The sequence below is a fragment of the Larus michahellis genome, chromosome 3, assembly GCF_964199755.1.
Source record: "Larus michahellis chromosome 3, bLarMic1.1, whole genome shotgun sequence".
Lineage (NCBI taxonomy): Eukaryota > Metazoa > Chordata > Aves > Charadriiformes > Laridae > Larus > Larus michahellis.
In genome coordinates, this window is record NC_133898.1 from 67,692,997 (window position 1) to 67,719,881 (window position 26,885).

A 26,885-nucleotide genomic window follows, 5' to 3' on the forward strand; every position below is an offset into this window, starting at 1 on the left:
CCACTCCTACATTTACACCAACTCAGACAAGTGTTTTTCATTTCCATTTATTGCACTCCTACTTGCTCCAGGCCGTCGGTGGGTCAGCTGGAATCTGTACACCAAGTTGCGTGGCAAGCAACTGATGAGTGGCTAATCAAATAAGACAGCCTTACTTAAATAACCACGTCTCGATGACTACTTCAGAGAGACGCAGTTTGGCCTTGAGGTCTGCCTGCAGCAAAGGAGTAGCAGTGCAGACTACATCTAGCTACCTGCTACATCTGCACGTAACTCTTTTCTTCTGCTCTGCTGGGCGAGGGGGAGTAGTGTGCGGGATGGGGATGGGGCCGAACAAGTGCAGGAAGAAAGGATGGGCAGAGGGCTCACAGGCCATCAATAGGATGCCTTACCTTCTGTGTAAATGCAGAACATCGCAGCTGGCGCCTCTGTTCTTGCTTTCCCTGCAAACCACTGACCACACTGAGTCCTGCCTGGGGCTCCTACTTAGGTCAGTAGCCTGATGGAAGTGTGTTGATCTAACAGAGTATGTACTGATTGATATTCCCAGCCCTGTTAAGTGGTCTAGTACTTCAGATCACACCGAAGACTTGCTGGGCAGAGCACTGAAGTATCAAAAGATAAACTGATGTTCTCTCTGCACTAAAAACTTACTAAGTGCCTTCTTCTTTTCTATATCATAAGTTATCTGTTAATATAGTGGTTAGATCCTTGAGAAATCCAGAAACATAGATAATATTCAGATCATCCATCTTCCCAGTCAGGAATTACTGTAATCATCTAAAAGTATCCCTTCCACGAACAAAACGAATGTGTAAGCACAGCCTGTGCAGCAATGCCTTCCTGCGCTGTATTATAAGGAATTCCAGTGTAATGCAACTAGTCATTAAGCCAATTGTTTTATGTCAGTTTTGCCTTTCTACTAAGAAAGGAATCTCTGGCTAGGAAAGATCTGCATCTTAGCAAAGAGACTTCCAGAAGTGGTCACAAAAAGGGAGAATCCAAATAAAAGTTCTCTCTTGCAAAACAGGAAGGAAAATAATACATGAACTTGAAGAGGTGTCTGGGCAAAGAGCAGAAAGCAGCAGAGGGTCAAAATCCCCTAAGGACATAAGGGAAATACCAGAGTATTTAAAAAAAAAGGCCCTACCAGCTTTAATGTTCCCACGCAAGTAAATCAGAAGAGTCAGGCTGAGCACTCATTTACATAGGGGCGTCAGAACGAGACGAGCCTCATGTGACTTTAGGGTTATGAGTAATGGGCCCAGAAAGCAGCAAAGAAAAATCAGTGGGATCTGGGGCATTTCATCTGAAATCCTTCCTCTCTGCAGAAGTTGCAGTTAACAGCAACTGCAGTTAACGAACCTCCCGACGCTGAAGGTGTCATGGTGGAGGCTCTGCCTTTTCAGTGCACAGGGGCTGATGGTTGCCAACACCGGATGCCATGAGCTGCCTCCATCTCCTGGTAGAGACATCCTTCCCAGTCTTTGCCTGCTCTTTCAGCACTGAGGTGTCCGTCTGGTGCAGAAGTTGGATGAATCGGGCAGGCATGTGAGTTGCATGAGTTGCAAAGAAAGGGGAAGGAGGATATGGATAAACAGAGAGTCAGATTTTGAAAAAGAAGAGTATGCTGTACAGATGGGGTTGGCAGATCCAGCAGGCTCTGCTCTGTGGTCTATGTCATATGCTCTGAAAGGAGGGATACATGGGTCCAGAGGGAGCTGGACTAAACTGTAAGGAGAGCAGTGGGGATGAGGAAGGTGGACAGGCATCCAGAAACATGGGCTAGAGAGCTGAGTGAATTACAAGGACTAGCTAACCTGTGGCAAAAGTACTCAGGAACTTAACACCTACATGGTTTCAACTGGGACAGCACTGAAACATTTGTGGAGGTGTGCTCCTGAAGAGCTGGGAGGGATTAAAGAGTTAACCAGGATAGAGAGCAGCTGATCTGGAGAGGTCTGGTCAGCCTCTTAGGAAAGGGTCCTCTTTCCTGACTACACAGGGACATTTGCAGCTCTGACTCATTTTTTTCCTTCAGGTCATGGGCAACACCAAGAAGCCATGGTAGTGTGCAGTATTGCCCGTTTAGGCTGAGGTCTGAAACACCAGAGTGCCAGTACAGGCATACTCATGCCATGCTAAAGGAGCGTTACAGTGCAGAAATCCCCTGGCAGGGGGGGCTGGGTTGGGCTGAGCTTGGGATGAGAAGAAAACACAGCTTTCATAGAACCATAGAATGGTTAGAGTTGGAAGGGACCCTGAAGGTCATCTAGATCCAACCCCCCTGCCATCGGTAGGGGCACCTCCCACTAGACCAGGCTGCTCAAAGGCTCATCCAGCCTGGCCTTGAACACCTCCAGGGATGGGGCATTGACAACTTCTCTAGGCAACCTGTTCCAGTGCCTCACCACCCTCACAGTAAAGAATTTCTTTCTAATATCTAATCTAAATCTGCCCTCTTTCAGTTTAAAACTGTTTCCCCTTGTCCTATTGCTACACTCCCTGGTAAAGAGTCCCTCCCCATTCTTCCCTGTAGGTTCCCTTTAGCTACTGAAAGGCCACTATAAGGTCTCCCTGAGCCTCCTCCAGGCTGAACAATCCCAACTCTCTCAGCCTGACTTCATAGGAGAGGTGCTCCAGCCCTCTCATCATCCTTGTGGCCTTCCTCTAGACTCACTCCAACAGGTCCATGTCCTTCTTATGTTGGGGGGGGGCTCCAGAGCCAGACACAGTACTCCAGGTGTGGTCTCATGAGAGCAGAATAGAGGGGAAGAATCACCTCCCTCGACCTGCTGGCCATGCTTCTTTTGATGCAGCCCAAGTGCTTTTTCAAGTAGCAGATGGCAACTTGCTTTTCATGAGCTATTGAGCAACCCAGATGCCAAGACCAAAAGGTGAGGGGCTTCCCTGCTGCCCCTGGCGAGGGGAGGTGATAGGGCTGGCCTGCGCCTTTGGGGCTGCACACATGGCTGGGCAGAGGTGGGGATCACCTGCTGCCATCTCCACCTCCCAAGGTGGCACTCAAGCAATGTCAGTTGGGAATCCCTAGCATAACTGATGGATGAATGAAGAAAGCAAAGCCAAGTCAGTCTAAGTTTAGCTTCTCTTGCAGACTGCTTTCCTGCACCCATAGTTCTGGGGACTGAAGACACTCTATACCCACAGGAGCCAATTCCTTATGCACATGGACTGCATGGGTCTCCCATGGTACCAAGAACTCTTCCTGAGAGGACAATGACACAAGGTGGGAGTATGCAGAGACTTACAGCAAGCTATCACCTCCTCAAAACACGTGGCTACATCATCTGAACCAGGGAGCGCTTGGTAACACGCTGAATGGTGATCCTGAATAAATGCTTTCTTCAGTGGGTGTCTCGTGCTCAACTCTGCTCTCTCTCATCAATATAAAACAGCAAACTCAATCCTTCAATAATTTATTTCTTTATATCAGAGAATGTTTTCAATTATACATTTAAGTTTTTAACTTTCAACTCAAGAGTAAATATAAGTAAAAAAATCCTAGCTGTGCAAATTTCAAAAGTTGCATTGTTTCAAATAATATAAATATTTTAATAAAACATATGTTCACATTAAGGTTCACAAAATATATAAAATTTAACAGAAATAATTCATGAGTTATTTAATTTTTTTTTCCTTTTAAAAACTGTTTTTTAATAACTAGAAAAAGATTTTAAACTTGAGAAGCAACTTAGAAGAGGTATGACCTCCAAAATCATAGCAGCAAAACAGAGGCTGAAAACTTAAAAGGTGTGAAATGAGAAGAGAGAAGCAGGTACCAGGCACAATGGTAAAGGCAAGGTCGCTAAAGAAAGTATTGCAGATTGAGAAGCGGATGCATGAGCTCCAGGAGTAGAGTCTCGATCCTAAAGCACTCCGTTACCAAGCTTATCAATGCATGATAACAGAATCACATTAAGGATAACAGAAAGAAGTGTGACAGAAATGGGGAAGGAGGGTACGAACAGCAGCACACATATTCCCGACAGTTACAAAGCAGGAGAAGAGAGTTGCTCTGGTTTCAGAACTGAAGCTGAAGACAAAGGGCTTTGGGGTTTTTTGTCTGTTGGAGGCAATTCCTTCCATACGAGTGGGGTTCGGTTTTCCCACCACGTGCACATGCTCATGAAAGTTGCTTCTGTAGTCACCTGTCTTTCCAGCTGTCTTGGGATTTGGGAAAGGATCTAAATGCTGGTTAGGTTAAGCATGTTAAAGGAGCAGACCACTGCTGGTCTTGTATTTTGGCTGCAGTTTGCTCTGGGCTCCGCAAACACAGAACCACTCGCTGTTGACGCCCTGAACGCCTGCGGGAGCTCCCTCCTGCCTTGAAGAGCTCCTTGATGAAGAACACCAGCAAGGACGCGGGCAACCCAAAGCGAGTTTCTTCAGACATCAACTGCAAGTTGCATCAGCCTGTCCTGGGGGATCCCTCTCAGGAAAGACTTGCCTCTGACTGATGGACGCAAACACAAAGAGCTCCTGCACCTCCGACCGTAGCTGCGGCTCCTCGCCCGGGAGCAGGGGAGGTATTGAGGAAGAGGCAGAACTGGGAAGTTCTTTGGATTCAAATGCTTCACACTTCCTCTTGGGAAGTCCAAGAATTAAATATGGCATTGTAGGAGCTTAGTCATGAAAGACAGCTCTGTGCAGAAGGCAACCTGCCCTTCTCAGCAGTCCTTGTATGCAGTGTTTAGAGGAAGTAGACATTTATTCCCATTCATGGGAATAAACATGAACGTGAGCAGACAGCTTATATTTCCCCCTGCCCTCCCGCTCCCAGGGCCATTAAGTGTTTTGGACATAGCACCGTTTCAGCGAAAGAAGTAGCTGGTCTCGCTTTCTTGCTCTGTACCAACTCCTCTCCTCCGCTAGCCATAGATCTGTTTGAACTGGTAGCATTCATTGCAGTAGCCGTTGCACTTGGCATTCCCATAGTGATCACAAGCAGGGGCTCGGCAGCGTTGCTTCGGGGGCTCCTCCGCAGCCGGGTCCCTGGCACCGCCCGCCGGTGGAAGCTGAGCGAGGCGCTGGCACTCCTGGCACAAGTCATCACTTCTGCAGGCCAGGTTGTTTCTACACGAAGCCACAGCACACTGTCTCTTCTGGCTACTCAGCGCTGCTCGCTGCAAATCTCTGTGCTGTCCCGTTCTCTTGAAAAAAAAACAACATTAAAATGCATTGTTAGTTGCCGTGCTGGCAGCGCAAGCGGCTTTTCATTTACTTTGAACTCTGCTTGTGGTTTGTACAGGTAACCACCGGGCGTTGTTGCAGACATGCTTCTTCTGAAAAGTACAATACCAAGAGCCAAGTTGGGCTTTACCAGAGGAAAATCACAAATTCTGTCATTTCTTAGAAAAAAAATACATTTTTTATCTTTGGCAACTCTCAATTCTAAAAGGGACAAGACAAACCAAATAAAAAAAAAATCTGTAATACAAAAAAAACCTGTAATGGGCTCAATGGAACACACGACATGAAGTGGACTGAACCCCTTGGTGCAGTTGCATAGCTCTAAGGGTAAGAACGAAAATCTCTCCCCAGCCAGCAAACAAACCAACTGTTGGTCCGATTGCTTCCACTGAAATTGCTGATGAAATCCCAGCTGACATAAAACTCAACGTGGCTGTGATAACTCTAAACTGAGAACAACTTGGACCTGGCAGAGTCAGGTTTACCGTTGGACTTGATGATCTTAAAGGTCTTTTCCAAGCTAAATGACTCTACAGCTTTTAGGAGTGCTGCTCAGCTGCAGCAGGTAAAAATCATGAGATAACTCTATGCTTGTCTTTCTGTGATACTTAGGAAGCAGTCATTTGAGGATTCAGAGTCATTCTCACAAGCGAAAAACACGCGGCGCTAAACATGAAGAAGATTTTGAGAAGTTCACACTTACTTCTGTCTGTCTCACCAGCTGTTCTTCTGTCCTCCTGGCTTCCTGAAATCGCTGGTTCTGGGCTTTAATGAAGCAGTTCTGGCAGTACCCTTCGAGCATCGTGCTGCCCAGGGTGCCGCAGTCACGCCGCTGGCAGGACACGCTGTTACGGAAGGTGGCAGCGGAGGTTCCCAGCTGACCTGCTGCCAAGGTCTTCCTCTGAGATCTCCTCTGGTGGTGTAGCAAAGTGCTGTCTGTAATGCAAAGTAAGGACAGGAGGAGTTTGAATGCGCCCAGTAGATCTGATGGCCCAAAGCAACTACAAAAAGCTCCCCCAAATAATAATATAAAAAAAAATAATCTACCAGCCTCAAAGATGGGTTTTGGACAATCCTGAGACCCCTCAGTTGATGCACTTTCCTCTGTGTTACATAAACAAGGGAGCTAATACAGCTTGATTTTCATATCAGAAGCTGTTGGAAACAGCTGATTTGGGAAAAACTTGCCCTCAGTGGCAAAACTAAATACTGTTGAAGTCAAGAGGGATTTCACCTTTGGCTTCAGCATCTCATCTGTGGCCTACCCTGGCACTTCCCTTTTGGCCTCCCCCTTTCAGGCGCATGGGGTAATGGAAGTACAGCAGTACAGAGCTTAATGGGAAAAAGTGCCTTATGGTTTTTATTCTCATGAAGCAATCATATATTCCACAATCAGAAGGAAAAAAATTTTCACTGTGAACCATGCTAGAAAACAAGCTATTGCAAGCTGGCATAAAAGTTCCCTATTTGAAGGTATGTGGAAAGCGCAGCGTTGGCACGCTTGTCAGCAATGAAACAGTCTTAACAGATATGCAATAATTCTGTCTTTCACGCTCTATACCCAAGGGCTCATTGCCTGTGTAACAGGGCAGTAGCATGAAAGATGAAGATTCATGCTGTGATTTATTCACAGACTATTTCGTTTTTGAAGGCCTGCCATTAAACGCACATGTGCACGCATGCACATGATACTACCAAGAACGACTTCAAGGTAGATTATAACAATACGCTCCTATGTTACTCCAAAATACAAGCACATTATCTACAGTCAACTTCTGCTTGCTCTGCTTATCAAGGCGACTTCAGTAGTTACTCCAGAGTGTTATACCTGTCACATCCAGAATGGATACGGCTCTTCAAATTCATCACCAGGTTTTTAAAAGCCTTGCTAAAACAACTCATTTCCAGCAGCATCAATACGATAGCATTTCCCTCACTGACTCCTACAACTTGCCTAGCTGTGAACAAAACTCATCCCAAACCATGACTGCAGTGGACGGTGGGGAGGGATCACAACCCACCCCCATCTTGAGATAGTTTTGCTTCCGTGAAAGCCAACGGGAAGTTTTACTAGAGATTTCACAGATTTCCCACACTGCTCCTGCGTGCCCCTTTAAGGGATAATAACAACCAAAAAAGCACCTTCTCCTCAGACTGTTGCTTCTGCTCCACACTGTTTCCATCGCCCCCTGCCCTTTTAGCATCTGGTGCACACAGAGCTTCATAGCTCCAGAAGGACACATCTGCAGCCAAAGTGTGCCAAAGCTTGCCCCATCGCCACTTACCATGGTTTTCCCTGTACTCAAAGAAGCACAGCGTGCAAAAGCCCTCATTCTGCGATGTCCCAAAAAACTTGCAGCCAGGTTTCCTGCAGAGGTTACCTCCCCTCTTCTGCTCGGGAGGCAGTGCTGCCGGTGGGGGCTCCTCACCGTGGATGTTGGGAGGCTGGTGGCAGGAGTGCTGGAGAAGGCTCTGCGAGATCTGGGACGGGTCAGACGTCGATCTCTGATGGCACATGGGCAGAAAAGCGGGGCTGCCGTTTGAGGAGTGCTCTGTAGTCCTTTTGAAGCAAGTGCTGCATGTGCCGTTGAAGGTCCTGTTGGCCTTCTGACGGCACACCTTGCACGTGGCATAGTCTAAATGTCTCTGGTCATCCAAGTTGTTGCAAGGAGCGAGCTGCCTGGAGTTGTAGCAGCGTTCGCAAAGCCCATTGTGCTGCACGTTCAACGTAAAGGGGCAGTCTGGTGTCCTGCATTTCATGGCCGTGGTCTCGCTGTATAGGAAAAGGCTTGGAGCAGTCGGAGGTGCGGAGCGAGGCCCTGTTACAGGCTCTTCAGATATCCATCCCCCAGGTTCACAAACGTCCCCACGGGAGGAGCCCGACCCAGCCGCCTTCAGTTTCTCGGGTGCTGTTTTGGAGGTCTGCTTTCTTCCTTTGCTTCCTTGGGACCTCCGCTCAAAGCACTCGTGGCAGTAAGGCTGGGTGTTCACAGACATGTAGAAAGGGCAGTTTGGCGTTTCACATTTCACCTGTAAGAGGGAGAGCTGGGAGAGGGACAGTTCCTGTCTGTTCCTGGAGCAGGTCTCTCTTCTAGCAGGTTCAACGTTCTCCTGCCACTTCTTGTACTCATGCTGTACCAGTTGAAAGTAATCTTCCACAAGGTTTATTTCTTTGGGTAGGTTGCCTTCATCTAACCTGAGAGCCAAAGAAAAGGAAGATTGCATCAGTGTTTGAAAAGGGCAGATGGTGGGGGTGGAGGCAAATACAAGCAATGTGGGGAGGAAATGTAGGTTTAATGCACATCCATATTACTCAGCTAGAAGATCCAGGATGCTAAACTGTTACTGTAAATGGAAATAATTTTAAAAACAGGTGTCCAGTGATGTCAAATGGAGACTTTCATATCTAAAGAAATGGTCTGATGCAATGCTAAACAGAAGTATTCTTAAAAGGATTTTCTAGGTGAGGCTTTTTTGTCTGAGAGCTGTTTGCAGGAAGAATATGGATAATCTCTCAGAAGCGAAAAGAAAAAGTCTGAATTCCTCTGAAGACCAGTGCTCAGCTGAGCTGAGGTTAGAGTGGAAGACCCCTCTTCTTCACCAGCCCACGCTAAGAACAAGCCTTTCCTATAGCGGGCTCAGCATTTCATGATACATATTATCATGAAATCTGCTTCTGGTTTTGCCCTGTTGGGTCTGTATCTACCAGCGGAATTCTCCAAACCAACTATGGGTCTGCAGTGCGGCGTGTGTAACGCTAGCATCCATCCCACCATGCCTACTCTGCCCTTGACCACAGAGAATACCCTACACCAGGGCTTCACCGTGCCACAGTTGGGAGGATGAGGAGCTAGTGTTACTGATAATAACACATCTGTGCAGTGGGGCTAGGGAACGTGGATTGCTACTCTTTACATACGCGTATATCCTTTGGGTAGGAGGGCTTCCATTCCGAAGGCTCCCAAACCACCACTCCCTGTGTGGTAATGGAAGCAAAGACAGAGGATTCAGGGAGTCGCTTCCCTCCCACACTTGTGAAGGGGCTGGGCAGACGCTGCTGCCAGCATCTCCTAAATGTGAGAAGCCGGTGAGTGCCACCAGCTGCCCCCTGCACGTTACTGATGCTCAACCATCAGGGGGATGAGTGCAGATGCCGGTTCCTCCATCAGCCACAGCTTCCTGCCTGCTGCCGCACTGCAACCGCCCAGGGTGTCGAGGCATCTGCCCTAAGAACATACCGCCAAGTACTTTCCCCTAAGGCGGCCAAAATTATGCCAGCTGCCCTTTATGCAATGTGCCCTTACATAAAGCGCAAGAGTTCAGTCTGAATAGTTTCTGGGTTTAACTACTTTTCAGCCACCCGCCCGTGTAATCTAAAAGTCAGTGAAACTAACCCATTGGGTTTACTCTTCTAAAATATTAGGTTCAGTCTGATAAGTCTGAAGACATTTTTGCCTTTAAGTTTGAGACCGGCTTGAGCTCATCTCCTCAAAGCACGTCAGCAGTAATGCCATTATTTCATACTGCAGAGGGTAAACACGGGTGCCACTGTGGAAGGAAGGAAGGAAGGAAGGAACACACTGGGCTGCCTGGCTTCTCCCACCACTGTAAACAAGATAACTGAGGAAACAGGAATGACACTCACTTTGCAGCATTAATTAGATGAGTTGTACCATGATCCCAGCCTTGCACTGGAATTTCTATCACTATCAAGTAGTCTTTTAGCAGCTGCTCTTTCTCCCTCTCCTCCGCATCTGTCAGAAAGTGCACGCTCAAGTCCTCAAATCTGCCTCGTTCACTGGTGACCAGAGGGACAGCCCGGATTTCTGTGGGGAAACAAGATGGATTAGCGCATATATATATATATACACATATATATTTTACCAGTGAGGAGTAACCACAAGATGCAACACAGAGATATCACCACCGCCACTCATTTTCGGAGAGGGAGAGAAGAACAGCCGTCAAGTGCAAGCAGTTTCTAAATTGTACCACTGGGGGAGGACACAGACACATCTGCATCATGAATCTAGTCCCATCCCATGGGAGTTTTAATGTCCCCATAGCAATTTTCCTCTCAGTGTGGGCAGCACTCTAGACCTTTGTTATATCTTTCCAACGGATGATGGCCTAGCCTGAACCTCGAGAATTGCTATCTGTTCAGAAGAGATGCACTAAAAACGGCAAAGCATGTATCTCAGTAGCCCTGCCAGGCAGCGGTACATCACTGGGAGACCATGTGCTTCCACGCTTCTTCTCTTGTGATGGGGCATGGAAAGGAGGCCAGAATACAATGAAGCAGAGGCCACTCTTTGACTGATCCCAGCCTCCAAGCAGGTGGGTTGCACTCTACTTTCAACCAGCATTTTGAAGACAATCTTTTCTTTCTATTCAGATTGACAGTCAACACTGTTTCTGCTCACATTGTAAGCACGCCTTCCAAAGGAATCTTTTACATTTATTTTAACTTTTGAAATGCAAATTTAAACCAGATTATATTAAAATGCATTATCAGCATGATGATATTGAAGAAGCTACATAAATACCAAACAAGGTACTTGAAAAATACCTGGCCCGCTGTCCTTCAGAGTCACTAGTGGCGTAAAATGCATGTTGTCATAGCCAAGCACAATTGGGTATCTGTAGCATTCTTCGGCTGGCCAAAGGAGAGGCAAGTAAATACCACCAACATTCAGAGGAGCAAAACTGGAGCCTGACTCTAAACTTCTCACCACTTTATCTGCATAAGGAAGATAAAGAAAACACAAACACAAGTAGGTACGTGCTACAGGCAAGAGAAAACGTAGTCTGGGTGTTTCAGAACAATTGCTGAAAATGCCCAATTTCTACCTGAAAACAATCGTGAGTGAAATAAGATTATTGGTACAGCAGAGAGTAACACAGTCCAAGGCCAGGCTGGACGGGGCTTTCAGCAGCCTGGTCTAGTGGGAGGTGTCCCTGCCCATGGCAGGGGGTTGGAACTAGATGATCTTTAAGGTCCCTTCTAACTCAAACCATTCTATGATTCTATAATGCGAGATGACTGGTGGGGCAACTCACCTGCAATAACAATGACTGGCCGCCTGAGGATGTTAGCAAGGATGAAGATGTGGATTTCTTCCAGTGCATTATATGGAAGCCTGTTTCGAGCCCCAGATGTTTCTGGGGAGGTCATTTCAATGAGGTATTCCCACTCCTCCTCCCAGTTCTGAGGAAAGAAACATCTGTCAGCAACGGCTCCAAGACATGGAGGTCAGAAACAACTGCCGCACAGCAGTGCTCAAAACAGTCACGCTTTCCCATTTCCTCCAAAGGAAGACTACTTCTGCTCTCCACTAATGGCGGAATCCATGAAGCCAAAATGCGAGTGAAATCAGCAAGGCATCGCTGACGAGCACTCAGAAAACAGCACCTTTCCCTCAGGCCACCTTACCCGGGTGTCATAGTGGAGTCCTGTTTCTACAAACTCCTGGGATTTAATAGCCTCCCGCTGCCAGCGGAGCTTGAAGTTTCGTGTGTCAATCTCCCTGAGTGCACTAAACAATGTTTTTCTTAAGACGAGGTCGATATCTTCAATACCCCACATGTACTGTGATGCGGCATGCATGAGGCAATTTCCATCACCTGCAAAAAAAGAAAGAGTATGTGATTTTTAAGTGGCTACTTAAATAAAACCCCACAAGCATGCGGGATGTAGAATTACGCTGCGCCTATGCATACTCCCTGTGCAATTTTCTAAGTCTCAGACAGAACAGTTTTAACAAGACTACAGCTAGGAGCTCTCTGCTCAGAGACAGAAAAGAAGAAAGTCCCCTCGCTATTGGTTTTGCCCCTTCACTGGTTGGTGTTAAGCTGTCATTCAGCAACGGTGGGAAGCCTGCCCCTTATCCGTCTTACTTAACTTTGACTGATATCATGAATTAAATGTTGAGGTCAACTGCAAATGTCAAACAGCGGAAATAACTTTTAAACACAACAAAGTCAACTTAAAATTACAAAACAATGTGTAAATCTCCTTCATCCATGCTTATACAAGAACACCTGATGGCACAGGTAGAGATAATGGAAACCACTAAGAATACACTATAGTAACACCAAGCTTCATGTCCCCTGACCAGCACCATATTGAAAGGCTTTAGGCACTTGGCTGGGCTTGATGGAGGAACTGTAATAAAAAAAAGAGCCAGAAAGAGAAGAGTAGGTGATACATGTAAAGCAATCATAGGAACACCTCTTCCTTCCTCTCAGAGCTGATAGTATGCTGGGCTGTTAAATATTTTATTTAGAGGGTTGTGTTTTAAAACAAAATTAAAACGAAATAAATGCAAAACATAATAATTTGATTTTCATTTAGACACCTTCCTTGCATTGAAAAGGTCCTCTTCACAAGTAGGAAGGAAAGTGATGTTCTGCAGTTTCAGAGGGGAAGAAACTGGGAATCAGAGGAGTTAACTAAATTAAAAGGTGTGACAAAATATGCTTATGGGTGGGTTTCAAATTCTATCTCTAGCCACCTTCTTCAAAAGAGGATGTCTCCCCTGAAAGGGAGACATAAAGAATCGTTACTGTCACATCCTCAGATTCAGAACTAGGTCCAGTGTTTACTACAGTGGTAAGCAGATTCACCCAACGCTAAGAAACCACAGCAATTTCCTTGGAATAGAGGACATCAGCCATGCTAAAGCTACTAGATTTTTCTCACGTGTAAAAAAAACCCACCCAAAGAACCCCCACAAAAGACTTAATCCCAGTTTGCTACACGTGTTAAGAGCTCAAGTGCACTGCTTGTGAACACTTTTGCTACTTTTTCTATGAGACTGCAGAGAAAAAACCTACAACAGACCCCAGATCCTGAAAAAGCTACCATCTGAAATCTGCTTAACACTTTGTAAATTCCTATGGACTCGGTGCGTATCAGGTTCCTGCAAACTGCGCTCTGGTCTCTGAATGCTGTCTTGTGAAGCTTACTTCAAGTCTGCAGGCTGCTTACTTGAGCTCAAAAATCAGGGAACGACATATTAGACAGAAAAACTGACTGGGTTTCCTTCTGACCAAGAAAGATGACATATCAATCCCATTAAAATTTTCCCTTTGCAAAATCTAGAGCAAAGATAAGATTTTTTTCTCTCTCTCTCTCTCCGAGAGATTGCTTTCAGTTCTTTATTGAGAAGCGCTGGCCAAAATTCCTTACACAGCACTTGGAATTCCCCTGCGCCGTTTGACTAGCAATTGAGCAACAGTTGTACTTTTTGTTCTGCGGCGCACAGGGCTGAGCAGCGAAGCCTCCCTCGGACTTTCCCGGGGGGTGTGGCTGGGCGAGCTGGAATGAATGCCGATTCATTATACAAGTGAAATCTCTACAGCCAATAGCTGCTGGAATTTTTAAATTTTTTTTTTTTGAAAAAAGAAAAAAAAAAGTTTTGATTTTTATACCTCCTACTGCTTTCCTTCTATCCTCCATTTACATGTCTGCAAAGAAATGTGTGGTGATTCAAAAGGGCTTTTTTTAATTAAAAAACTCCCATCCCTCCACAAACTCATACAGATTAGGTAAAATATACATTGAAAGATCCTATAGGAGATACTTTCTCTGTTTTCAACAATCACAGCCTTCATCAGAAAAAAAAAAACCTGGAAGTTTCTGAAGAAAGCCCACTGTTGACTGAAAGAACTAATATATTCCTCCCACATCTACGGGTTAAGAAGCTAAATGCTTTAAAAAAATATTCTTCATGCCACATGGCAGAAAAAAAACCCCATGTTATTTTCTGGGGTAATGCAGGGCTTCTCCAGGCTTCTGCCCCTTCTTTCAGGGATCTCCTCCTTCAGTCCAGTCTACCTTCTCTCTCCTGCAAAGGTCCCTCACTGTAACTACTTTGCATTAACCGCAGGTTCCCAAAGCCACTCCTTCTACTCATGCACTTAACGACCCTAAAGCACTGATCTGATGCTGAGTTCATTAGCCACGCAGGGGGTACGGGGTGGTGGTGGGGACCACAAACCAAGCCCTTGCTTTGCCTTCCCTCAACCTGCCCCAATATTTCAGCATTTTGTATATCGGTAGGCTTGCTCACGGATGGGATCCAAGTCCCCAGTTCTCAAATTGTTCCCATTTATAACACTGGCCAACAGTCATGAGACAATGCAAGAGGTCACAGTTATTGAATACAGGGTTGTCAGCAACAAGGGCCTGTCCAGGCAATGTTAACCCCTGCAGGACTTGTATTAACAGGAGATGGGGGATTCCCAAAACATTGCTCTTCGCCCTGGGCAAAAATTAGGCATGGTGTCCATTTTCCTACTAAATCTGTTAAGAGTTTATCTCCTGGGGTGAAGTTTTGAAGATGCAACACTTGGAGTGATGTTACCTTCCCAGTACCTGCAAAGCACTGCCTGCCCTGGACGCAACTCCAGTCCTTCTGGAAGTTCAAAATTAGGCAATCTCCATGCACAGCCTAATTACAGTCATGAGAATTTTATGCCAGTGCAGAGGCAGCCCACAAAAGCCCACCAGAAGGTCAGTGCTTCTATGGCAGTTAGAGATGCACATTAGGATTGGGGTCTTCTAGGTCAGGGCTGTGACATCTACACAGCAGTTCTATGTTTATGGCTTTTATACAACACAGCTGCGTGCAATCAGACTGAGAAATACGGTAGAACTTGGTAAAGGAAGAATGTGGACTGGGAAGATAAGGGCAATGTGTATAACAACAGATATGAAAAGAGGCATCCACAAAACATAATGTAAGGACTTCAACAAGGCTGCAGGTCCACCACACACAGTGTTTCTATAACCAGTGTCATCTGCTCCTTGAGCAAAGAATATATATTTTCCATGTTCTTGGAGTCCTCACTGTCCCAGCCTACCTTCCCAGCTTTAGGGAATCCTGAGTCTAATCCTGTTTGCAGCTGCGTGACAGTAAGTCATAGCCATTACCCAGTCTTTCCTCCACTGAATGTGAAATGCCCAGCGACTCTTAGAGTCACGTGCAAAAGTTTCCTGCTCCAGACCTGTGGACACATGTACCCTATTCAAGAAATCTTTGTGCTACTGCTCTACCTTTTCATTTACAGTGCTTGACGCAATACACACAAAGTAACCCCACAGCCGAGTCCTGAAACCAGCACTGACCCTTGAAAGACAAGGGCACTGCACACTTTGTGTGGCACGAAGCTGTCAGTCATTCACGCACCCAGGAGTTCCTGGTGAGCCCTGAGGGAAGGGAAGAGCTGGCAAACTCCAGCAGGCAGCTGAGGATGAGGGAGCCGGCCGGGTGCGGGACTCACTCCAGGGCCAGCGAGGTCAGGTTCCCAGAGGTTCCCAGTCCAGGACGCACCCGCTGACAGCGCTGCTAAAGCTGCATCAGCAAGGGAACCTTGCCTGCCAGCTACAGTGGCAGGGCTTATGGCAGGATATTAACTTCTGCTATGTACACATGGGAATGTATCCTTGTCACTCAAAACATCTGAAGACTCCTCTTGCCTGGCACTAAGGGCCGTTCAGCGCTTCCGATGAGGCAGCTGACACATAGCAGAGTCAGCTACGTGGAAAGGCAGTGAGTTACAAGTCAAGGTTCCCGCCTGGTATTTTATTCTGACGTGCCATAGGTTACTGATATTATGAAAATATCTGTGAAATACTCAGGCTATTCATAATACTGTGATGTGGGCAGGGGACTGCTACAGCCTCAGGACAACACCTCACGTGGAAAGAATTTTAGTTTACAAAACTAAGATTAAAAGGCACCACTTTTTTAAAGCCGTGCGCTTCTGTTTCAGTAACGTGAACTCAGATGCTATTAATAAAGGTGCTACATTCATATTACCCATTTTAATGCGCATGCGAAGACCTGCTCATAACTTACCATTAGTCTTCAGAGGGACAAGTCTCCGAACTTCCATGCACCAGTTGAGCTTCCTCTGGCGCTCCAGCGAAGCCTGGGTGGCCTGGTCAGTCAGGGCCTTCTGAAGTGTTTCCCGAAACTGAGGACAAAACTGGCACATTCTGAACATTTCTATGGTATATCTGTGCATAGTCCTGAAGTGGTGAATTATTCCACTGGGGGGTTTGACCAGATCTTCAGGTGTCCTCTCTCTAATCTTCATGGCTTTCAGCATGTTGCTCTGATACAAAGCTTGAGGAAGGATGTGTTGGCCAGCCATGTTTCTAGAAGACATCTGAAATGAAAAAGGATCCTTTTATTGGCATGTTAATGTCCTTAATGCTATCACTTCTGCAGAGACTGAGAAGGCACTTTCAGAGGCAGGATTCTGGCTCCAGTTTTGCCCCAAATGAGCACCGAGTAGCTGCAGTCCACTCAGCTTTATATAAATGACGATTTTTAAAGCTCATATCCATTAGCCTCTCTGCATTACTGATACAGACACTGACCAGCTTATTCCAGTCATTTACTGCTATCACTTACTGAGATATTAAAAAGAACTTATTCATAACTAAGGAAATTGCATCATCATTCAAAAAAAAAAAAAAGGCATTTCAATCAAAGTAAGGATAAAAGAAAGCAAGATCAAGGGAAGGGAAAATTATCCTGGAAACTTGACTAATTGATAATTGCACAGTGTAATCCCATATGAACTTGCTGAACTTTCAGCATACTTCAACCTCTTGTTTTGATGACATGCCAAAAAAAAGCAGATAATGACCATTTCAGGTTTCCGCAGTCCATATGTTCTGAGAAGCGATGCTTGGTACAGTACAAAAAGAGCCCCAAGAATTACATGCCATGCTAGTATCTGTCCCATACTTACGGTGGCCGAAGATGGCAAATGAGGAATTTGTAGCAGAGGAAGTACTCAAGGACAGACTTACATTACTCTTCTTGAGGCTCCTTATATTTTGTGAGCAGCAGAGCCACTGCATAGAGGTGCTTGTATAGCGTGTGGGGGTGCAGACTGCAGTGCTGCTATTACTCAGCGGTAAGTCAACATAGCTGAAAAAGCGTTTCCACTTGGCTCAAAAACCCCAATATTTTTCCACAGTGGGACATGTAATGTTTGCTGCCCTGCATCCCTTTCTTCAGTGTCTCTGGCCTCACGGGCTACGGCAGGAAGAACAAAAAAAGCCCCATAACCTCAAACTGTCTACACTCTCAAATACTTATTCAGAGCACACCAACTTTGTGGCTAGCTAGAGCCAAACGTAGGGACCACATCCCTCAAAACTCCCATGCATTACACTAATACCAACAACCTATTTTTACATGGAGAGACTCTCCATGCCGTCCACGTACATTACTGCTCTGTTTAAAAACAAGGCAAAATTTCTATTAAGACAAACAAAGGTATGCATGCCTAGCATGTTTGGAATACAGCCTGTCATGTTAGGAGAGCCCACTATTGTGATATGAATCTATGGAAAAATATCAGGCCATAGGTATATATTAAGGTCGTGATGCATACCATGCCAAGTACAAAGAGACAAGAAGCAACTGAAAACTGATTTATGCAACTATTAGGAAGTTTTCTCGTGGAAATGGGAGTCTGGAGAGGAGAGAGGAAGAAGGACTACAACCTGACAGACTGACCGGGAAGGGACTCCCAGGTCTGTGGAGGCAGAAGACCCCTCTTGCACAGAAAGGCTTAAGCACATCCTTCCCCGTGGGGAACCAGCTGCTCTCTCCTCTTCACCCAGACACTTCCACTGGTGACATCCACCTCCAGCTGCCCAGCCAGAGCGCTGGAAAGGACCCTGCCTGGGTAAGAGGGGACCTCAAGCTCCTGCTGCCAACAGCTGCCCTCCACAACCTCTCTGAGAACCAGCTGATCGAGGGACTCAGTAGATGTCCTGTCAACCCCTAAATAGAGGCAGGTGAAACACGAGACGCTGTAAAGCCCTTTCTGCTCAGCCAGGGCAATGTCATTCACACAGTGTTTCCTCTGCTCCTGTAAGCGCACTGGGGACAGGGACACTCAGAGCTGTCACATCCCACAACACGTGGAAAAGCTTTCCTTTAGCTAATTAAGATGGCATATTCTTATCATTCCCCCACAAACATACAACCTTAAAATGGATATAATACATTTTCTCATCCACTTCCCCCTGCCCCCCCCCCAATATAGTGCTATTTACATAATCCTAATGGATTGTTTAAGGAATGAAATATAAACAGCCCCTTATTAATCTGTTTAATAACCACCTCTGTACTTTGCTCTGAGATGACCGAAATACTGAATTTCTCACTTATGTAAGTAGAGCCACTGAGTCAATGGGATTTTTTTACATGAATAAAGACTAATCACATGATTAAGCACTACTGGCATGGACCCTTGAAATGGTTATTTCCAGCTTTAAGTAACAAAAAGTACTGAGTTTACAGAAGCATGCACTGAAACTATATTATTCAATATTACATTTCCATGTATATTTTCCTCTCCACACGTGGAAATTACTGTCTATGCTATTTACGGTCATTAAATGTCAATCGAGGCAAAAAGCTGAGCAACCCTTATTTTCAAAAACAATGTAATGTGACAAGCAGAACTAAACAGCCACCTAAGCTAGAGATTTAAAGAACAGAAAGCTCAGCTACAATTCTGTTAGTTTATACTGTAGCATGCTTTAATGTATGCTATACTACTTTAACCTTTTGACACGTAGTGACTACGAATTCTCAGAAAAGAACAGCTGTAAACAATGATTAAATAGCTAGCTGAGGTAGCATCCTTTCTGCACATGCCATACTGAGGATGCTGGGCTGAGGAAAGCTGAAAACTGTTCTGAGATGTGCCAGTGGCTTCATAAAGTTATTTTCATTATTTGTCCTCTATCTGAAAAACAGCAATAATAAACTCTTTTCCGTAAAGTGCTAAGACAACGCTAAAATAAACATGCTTAATATACCTTCAGCACCCATGGATTTCTATGCCTGGGTCTCTGAGCGCTTGGTACAGAATTAAGCACATAATCAGTCTTTACCAAGGAAGATGATGAGGATTAAGGGTGTTTTATGTACCACAGGACCGGTTTACGCGGCTCCGTTCCCTAACTCACCTGTCTGCTGGTAACCTGCGTACGCAAGGTGGCAACGACAGCCGCTATTGCCACCTGCCAGCTTCAGAGAAGGAGCTCACAGCAGACAACTTCTCCAGCAGCCCAAATCAAGGCCAGCAAACCCCCCCCCCCGCCCCCGCCGGTCGGTTTCCCCGAGATCAGCGCTGGGGGGCGCCCGCTGAGCCCCCCGCCGGGTCCGGGGTCCCGCCGAGCCCGGGCCAGCGCCAGGCACCGGCGGGCACAACCTCACCGCCCGCACAAAGATGTCCAACGCCAACCGGCGCCCAGGCCTCCCCGCAGCGATAAACTGCGGGGCTGCTGAGCGGAACACGACCAAACACCGCGGCCAAACCCGCCGGGTGCCCCGAAAAGCCCTCCTGCAAGCTGGATGGGGGAGATGGAGCCGGTTTGGGGGTCCGCCGCCCCGCCGTGCCCGCCTTCCCTTCCCCGTCCCCGCAGCCGCGCTCACCCCTCCGCCGGCGGGCTCCTCCTCCGGTCGATCCCGTTCCGGTAACTCCTGCTCAGCAGCGGGGCTGGGGCGGTGGGACGCAGCCGAGCCCGGGAGCCATCAACCCCGTGCCGAGCCGGGGCTCCCTTCCCTCCGCCGCCCCCTCCCCTCCGGAGCTCCTGCTGCCGCCGCCGCCGCCGCGGAATGAAGGGCTGAGCCGAGCCTCTTGGGGTTTTTTTTTTTCCCCTTTCTGTTTCAGCGTCCGGGCGCACATAAAAAAAAAAAAAAAAAAAGGAAAAACACACAACAACAAAAAAAAACCCCACCGGGGATTTCCACCGGCAGCGCCGGGGACTTTCCGACATGTGACAACAGCGGCCGCCGCCGCCTGCTCCATCCGCCGCCGCCAGGGGGCGCCACCGCGCCCCCGGCCTCCCACCCCGCCGTCGCCGGGCAGCCCCGCCGCCGCTCCGCCCGCCCTGACTCACCGGCGGGCTTTTCGGGAGCCGGGCCGTCGGTTTTTCCTTCCTTATTCCGTTTTTTCCCCGCCCCGTCTCGCAGGCTTCGCTCCGCAGCCCTGGCGGCCGCGGTGGGTGCTCGGCGGGACGCCGCGGCGCGGGGGAGGGCAGCCCGCAGGCCGGGCTGCTGGGGACGGAGCGGCTCTGTGCCCCCCCTGCAGGGCATCGCCCTGGTGTCACCACGGCGGTGTCCTTCGGGCGCGGGGGAGTTGTCCTGGGGAACCGGCAGCTGCAGCCGGTCCTGCCCTGCCCTGCCGTGCCCAGAGCTCGGGGCAGCACCCTGGCTGCATCCCTCCCTGTACCCCTGGCTGCATCCCTGCCTGTACCCCTGCCTGCATCCCTCTCTGTACCCCTGCCAGTATTCCTCCCTGCATCCCTGGCTGCATCCCTCTCTGTACCCCTGCCTGCATCCCTCTCTGTACCCCTGCCAGTATTCCTCCCTGCATCCCTGGCTGCATCCCTCTCTGTACCCCTGCCTGCATCCCTCTCTGTACCCCTGCCAGTATTCCTCCCTGCATCCCTGGCTGCATCCCTCTCTGTACCCCTGCCTGCATCCCTCTCTGTACCCCTGCCAGTATTCCTGCCTGCATCCCTGACTGCATCCCTGCCTGTACCCCTGCCTGCATTCTGGTTGCATCCCTGGCTGTATCCTGGCTGCATGCTGGCACCCTCTGAGCACCAGTAGCAGCAGCAGCAAGAGGCTCTCGCTTTCCCAGGAGCCATTACCTGGTCCTCATCCGTGCGAGCGTGGCTCCCTGCACACAGAGGAGTCTCAGGGTGCAGGTGCCCACCTCTCCGGAGCTGACATCCCAGCAGGATGGAAAGGGAGCACATCCTGTTTGAAGCTATTCCTCTTCTAGAGCATTTTCAAACCCAAGCAAGTTGTTGAGGTTTTTGTTTTTTTCTTGCTTAAGTTGCATCTGCTTCACAGTTTTGGCTTTGTATTGTATGTAACCACAAGTGACTTCATGTCTTTAATTACGGGTTAGACTGATATATAATCCCATAACTCCATATGCTGGTGTTTTAGGCAGGAGATGTTAACGTGCTTTAATCCAAGGCTGCTCAAGGTAAGGTCATTTTAGGCAAGGGGCAGAACTTCAGACTAGAGTTATTAAGTCAGGGAGATCTTAGTGCCTGAGTGTGCTTGTAAACTCTTGGCCACACCTAGCAATTTGCAGGAATCATTAAATTAAATGATTGTAATCAATTAATTCACACCTCTGAACCATGTCCTAAAACCCGTGCAATGGAAAAACTCACTGAATAAAACACAATACTTAAAGCCTATAAATATGACTTATAGAAAGGATTTATGCTGGAAAAATGTACCACCTTCCTTGCCCACCAGGCTTGCAACCTGAAGGCCCCCAGGAATGAAATACAGGGCAACAAAGTTTCTTGAAGTCTTAAAAGAGGACTCACAGACGCTGAGCTCCTGGCCATTCCCGAGCATCCACCACTCCTGCTGACTTGGTGTTGCTCCACACCTTGAAATCAGGTCTTAAATCATGACTCCTTCGGAGAACAGGTGGATTTTGGAAGAGTTCAGCCTTGAGCTGCCTCACCTTGCCTCCAGTAGCAGCAGCTGGCCCAGCACATGCCGTGGTTACGTGGCAGCATGCTCCTTACCAAGGCTTACACGCCTGCGCAGCCTGCCATCCTTCTTCCTCTGCCTTTGTTCAGTAAGAAGTCAGAGATACGTCTGGAAAAAGAATAATCCCATTTTTTTTTCTGCTTTCCTTGCAGAGATTTCTTTTAAAGATTTTTGTGGGTGATTTGGTTTTTTTTGGTAGTACAGCTCTTTTTTTCTTTCTCTTTTTTTCCCCCCTTTTTTCCCCTAACCTCTTTGCTGCCTTGGAAAGCAGTAGTTGGGTAGGAAGGCTCAGCGCTTAAGGACTCATGGCCTGAGGGATGACTGAGACCCAGGGGGCTGGATGCCTGAGGGAACTGGGCCTGAGCGATTTCTTGTATAACTAGGGCAGCATCTGTGGCGTGGTTTACCCAGCGTATGTTTCCTTCAGCATCTTGCCGTTCCCTGCTCCTGGACATTTTTCCCTGTCCCCTTATGTGGGCTGAGGTATACTGGATTACTGAGGTGATCTGATTAGAAAACAGCTATACATATATTTATCTTTATCCAAGTCATTTCTCTCATGTGATGTGAAGCCCAGCCACTTGGTGAGTTTTACCGAGAGTGTTGGAAGCGATGGCGAGTTTTATCGTGGAGTGGGAACAAGGAGCTAAGGTAGGAAGCAGGGACTTCTACCCTGCATTCTACGTGCAACTGCAGCAAAGAGATTAACAAGTGGTCCTAGCACCTTCTGGTTTTCACTTACAGGAAGAAGGAAAGGCAAAGACGGGTGAGTAAGGCGACTAGTAGTTCTGCAGGTATTAGCTGCGAGCCTATGAGGCAGAGGCTGAGTCCCAGGAAAACCTGAAAAGGCAACCGCTTAGTTTTGTTTTTCTAAATGGTGAGCACGTCTGAATATTCCTAATTACTATTTACACCTCGATAAACTGAAAGTTGATTGCACATGGCTAAGGCTGATGTTTATCATGCAGGTCTGAGCAGGATGGCAGGAATGTATTTGATCTGAGTTTGCACAGCATAAAATAAAGTTCTGTCTTGTCAACCGAATCTCCTAGGCAGTATAGGAATACATTAAAAACATCAACAACATCAATAATTGTAGAATGCATGAATACACATTCCTCTTTTCTGATTTACTCCTGTTTCTTGTAATTATACCCCATAGTTTACCCCACCATTTATGATATAGTGTTTGCATTTGACAGAATATGAACATATATACATATGGGCAAGGAAAATTTTCTTCTTTGAAGTGTGTGTGTAGACACACACATACACATACCTACATATATATACACACACATACCTACATATATACACACACATATACCTACATACACACACACACACACATTTTTATGTATATATACATATCTATATCTCTTGAGGGAAGGGGGAAGTTCTCCTTGCCATTGAGGACGGGCTAAGAAATACTTTGAATTGCAGCTACCTGGATTCTGGTTAGGCATAAGGGTAAAAAAACCCACCCTTCCAAGTGTTGAAGTTTGTATAACCCTGGAACAGGCTGTCTGGGGAAGCTGCAGAATATCCATCTTTGGAGGGTATTTAAGTGAACAGTTTCACGCACATCAGTCAATAACAATTCTTTATTTTACTTGGGAAGAACAATAAATCTCTCAAGGCCCCATTCAGCTCTATATCTTGAAATTATTTTAATTGTTCCTGTTCTTTTTACGGTTCAGGGAGGAGCTCCTGCTCACTAAATTAAACCCAAACCTCAGAGTGTTCAGACCCCATCGCCAAGCGTTCGGAGTTGTTCAGAGGTTGCATTAGGAAAGACCCGTTGTCAAGACAGTACTCATATAATATTCTATCACAGGACGATGACTATGATAATATTTATGGATAGCAACATTCAGACTTTAATAGCTCAATCGTTTGCCAGGTCTTTTAATATCAGATAATTCTGTAAGAGGTGTGATTCATCTAGAAGGGAGGAAAAGGATCATTAAAGGGAAATCCCTTCTATTGCAATAGCGGTGCTTGAGGTCACGCTTGAGTTCAGCACTTCTGTCTTCCAGGACCCATTTCGGTGCTTCTTTTCCTGGCGGAGAAGTGATGAGAAGCTCTTGTCGGTGCAGAGGAGAAAGAGGGAGGAAAATCCCTTAAACCTCTATCAGACAGAAAACTGGTGCTTACTACTGAATCAAGTAGTGATGGTAAAAAAAAAAAAAAATACCCAAACTCATCTCTGCCACTTAGATAGCAAGAGCTGAACTAGTTTTGTGATTTTTCCATTATACTCATCTGAATACTCCAAATTCCCAGGGAGACTTTTACCAGGGTATTGTGGCAAGGGACTGTACTGGGAGCAGGGTTCTTTACGCCACTGGGCCAAGCCTCCCTCTGCTTTTCTTCTGCTTTTTCTCTTCTTTTTCTCTTCTTTTTTTCCTTTTCTTCTTCTTTTTTAATGGCTGTGGTACAAATGTCAGAAGTAAAGGGCTAGAACTGCAGTGAGTTCCAATGAAGTTGAAAGTTCAAATCTTTCCTTAGCCCCTTTTGTTGAGCTGTAGGTTAAACGTTAAGGATAATATTCTTCCGTTAAGGCTGGTGACGTTGCAATAAATGACCTATGGAGCCAAACGTTGGATGTTTTTAAGAATAGGTTATATTAGCTAGAAGAGGGTTAAGTATGGCCCTGACCATACTTAAGGTTAGCCTTAACCATGCTTACCTCCTGGCGTGGAGGTAACGGGCAAGCTGAAATCTCAGAGGGCCTTTTCCAGCGCTGTTTTACAAGAGCCTGTGAAACGTGTGAAAAAGTTGCAGTGGTAATGATACTATCTTCCTAGCTTGATTTTTATCTGTCATACATTCCTCTGATATCTGTACATACTGGATCAAGCCTCAGGGCCCCTAAAAGCCTCAGAGACGTATAGCTATCTATAGCTATATTTGAGACAGCAACACAGCCCAGTGTTGCTGACCCTCTGCAATGCCCAATACAGAGAATTCCAAGAAGACCCCAGTGAGAAATAAGCAAAAGACCAATGTTATTTTTACCTAAGAGAGCAAAGTTCTTCCAGTGGATTTTGAAGCAGGCTCAGACAGGGTTTGTGGCTAAATTGAAGAAAATAAGAACAGCAGTAGCAAGCCAAATCAAAGGCCCACGGAGCTCAGTGCTCTGATTCTCACAGTGGTTGAGAAAATGCCTGGGAAGGAGCATAGAAATGGCGTGGGTCGTTCCTAATACTTTTCCAGCTTGCACTTTGCCACAGTTTTCCCGTGGGATTTGGGGCTGTGGCTTAGCATTCTGGTACCTCAGTTTCTCAGTTGTACACTAAGTGTAAGGGTGTTTTTTGTCTCACACTTTTCCATATCTTGCTTCTTTAATTTTGACTACAAACTCATTAGGACAGAGTCTTTTCTTGTTTTGTATTTGCCATGCCTTAACACCTAGACACATGGATATTTACCGTGCATATTTACAGTGTGGTCTCTGCTTCAAGAAGGTTACCATCCAAGTCTAGCAGACTTCACTTGACTGCGGACTGCGACTGTCGTAATGGTCTTTGGTTTAGGTTGAGGGTTGTAAAGATAAAGCACCGTATGTCACAACGCTGCGGAGGGATGGGTTCTGCATAGGGATGGCCTTCTCTTTCCCAGACTGTGGTAGTCCGCATGCCTTAACGCACAGCGCAAATGGCTGGGTTTAGGTAGTGCAAGCCCACTCGTTTTAGCCTTTACCTCGATTTTTAGGCCGAGACAACTGCTGCGCTGCCTGAATGTACAGTTCTCACCACAGCAGGGGCCCCTAAAGCTGAGTGTGGATGTCGGAGCTCTTTGCTTCAGCCAGGACTTCAGCATCCATGAGTCAGCAACCGGTTAACAAATACATAGCTAAAGAAAGGGCCTCATTTGAAAGCCAGGGGAACTACTATTGTGTTCCTTTCTTCTGTATTCCCGTCTGATGAGATTACATAAGCAGCTATTCCGACTTGAAGTATGAAGTAAGCGTTTAGCACAGAGCTATACCCTCTGGGAGCAGATCGGAAGGGCTGGAGAATGGAGCTAGCGAATGCCTGCTCACGTAATTAAAGCGCTTACTCCTCCTCTATTCCCTGGACAATTTCAACATATAATGCAGTCGGTCAAACTTTCTTAGGTAAAACAGCCTGCAGTTCAGCAGACTTGCAAGTCTTCTTGGTGTTTAGCATGCTGTGGAGTCTTAGCTCCTTTCCCAGTGAAACCTAGTCTCACTGGAAGTTTTTATTTTCTCCCCAAATTTATGCAGTTTGTATAATCTGAATAGTAAAAAGATCACTGCAAACTGTTCTCATTTCTTTTAGATATTTCCAAGAACGTATTTTCTTACTTATGTTTTCATTTATTAAGCCAATCTTACACTCTTTAAAATCAGTAAAGCTATTTTAAATTGTGGTTAATTTCCATGTGCATGGCGAATATGTAAATGAATGACTCTGTATCATTCCTTACTAACATGGGAGAACTGCTGATACTGTTTTCTGTCAAGGTGGAAATATCTCTTCTCCTCAGCAGCTCTCCGCAATGGAATTAAGTGGGGACTTCTAAGTGAATAAAAAGCCACCACGTGAAGGTAATCTTTAGTCACAAATCATAAAGCATGAAGCTTGTCAATCTTTTCCCTGTGTAATTTTTGAAATTTCCCCCAAGTCATCAAAATGTGGAGAAATAGCCAAGAAATATCCATTTCTGGAGTACACGGTGAATGTTTTTGATCAGCTTTTTATGTTTGTAGTTGTCTAGTCTGACCTCCTCAGTAACACAGGCCATTGAGCTTCATCTGCAGTTTCTGTGTCAACACCAAAACTTCTGCTACATGCACAGCATCTCTTTCAGGAAGAGACTGTTTTAATTTCCTCAAAGAGAACAGAATTGTACAAGGGGTCTGATACGCCCAGCGCTTACTGTAAATCCTATTTTAGAATCACTAGTGTAGGTGTGGGATTTAATCTTGTTTGGCAAAGCCCCAGCCAAACAGTTTCGCTGGGGTTTTACCTCAAAAATGTTAAGTATCGAATAGGTTTCAGTACCTTGTGTGTTAAGAGGTTAACTACATTTTGGCTATGTTCAAATCTCACAGCCGTTTTCAATGACAAT

The 26,885-nt window shown here is 46.4% G+C and overlaps 1 protein-coding gene across 1 annotated transcript; it reads right to left on the reverse strand.

Annotated features, from left to right (window-relative positions):
• Positions 1-3,420: 3,420 nt before the first annotated feature.
• TNFAIP3 (TNF alpha induced protein 3) lies at positions 3,421-19,944 on the reverse strand. Its single transcript, XM_074580613.1, has 9 exons — positions 19,692-19,944; positions 16,077-16,389; positions 11,645-11,835; positions 11,272-11,419; positions 10,781-10,951; positions 9,857-10,037; positions 7,497-8,407; positions 5,915-6,147; positions 3,421-5,171 (listed from the first exon to the last, which is right to left on the reverse strand). Exons 2-9 carry the CDS (start codon positions 16,387-16,389, stop codon positions 4,890-4,892), a joined length of 2,430 nt encoding a protein of 809 aa, XP_074436714.1. The 5' UTR covers positions 19,692-19,944; the 3' UTR covers positions 3,421-4,889.
• Between the last annotated feature and the right edge of the window lie 6,941 nt (positions 19,945-26,885).

Bases quoted from the DNA above. Each gene is read 5' to 3' on its own strand.
- TNFAIP3 (XM_074580613.1), bottom strand. From the start codon at position 16,389: ATGTCTTCTAGAAACATGGCTGGCCAACACATCCTTCCTCAAGCTTTG. The intron at 11,836-16,076 runs GTAAGTTATGAG...CTTTTTTTGCAG, and splicing joins TGTCCCTCTGAAGACTAATG to GTGATGGAAATTGCCTCATG. The intron at 10,038-10,780 runs GTATTTTTCAAG...GTTTCCCCACAG, and splicing joins TCTGAAGGACAGCGGGCCAG to AAATCCGGGCTGTCCCTCTG.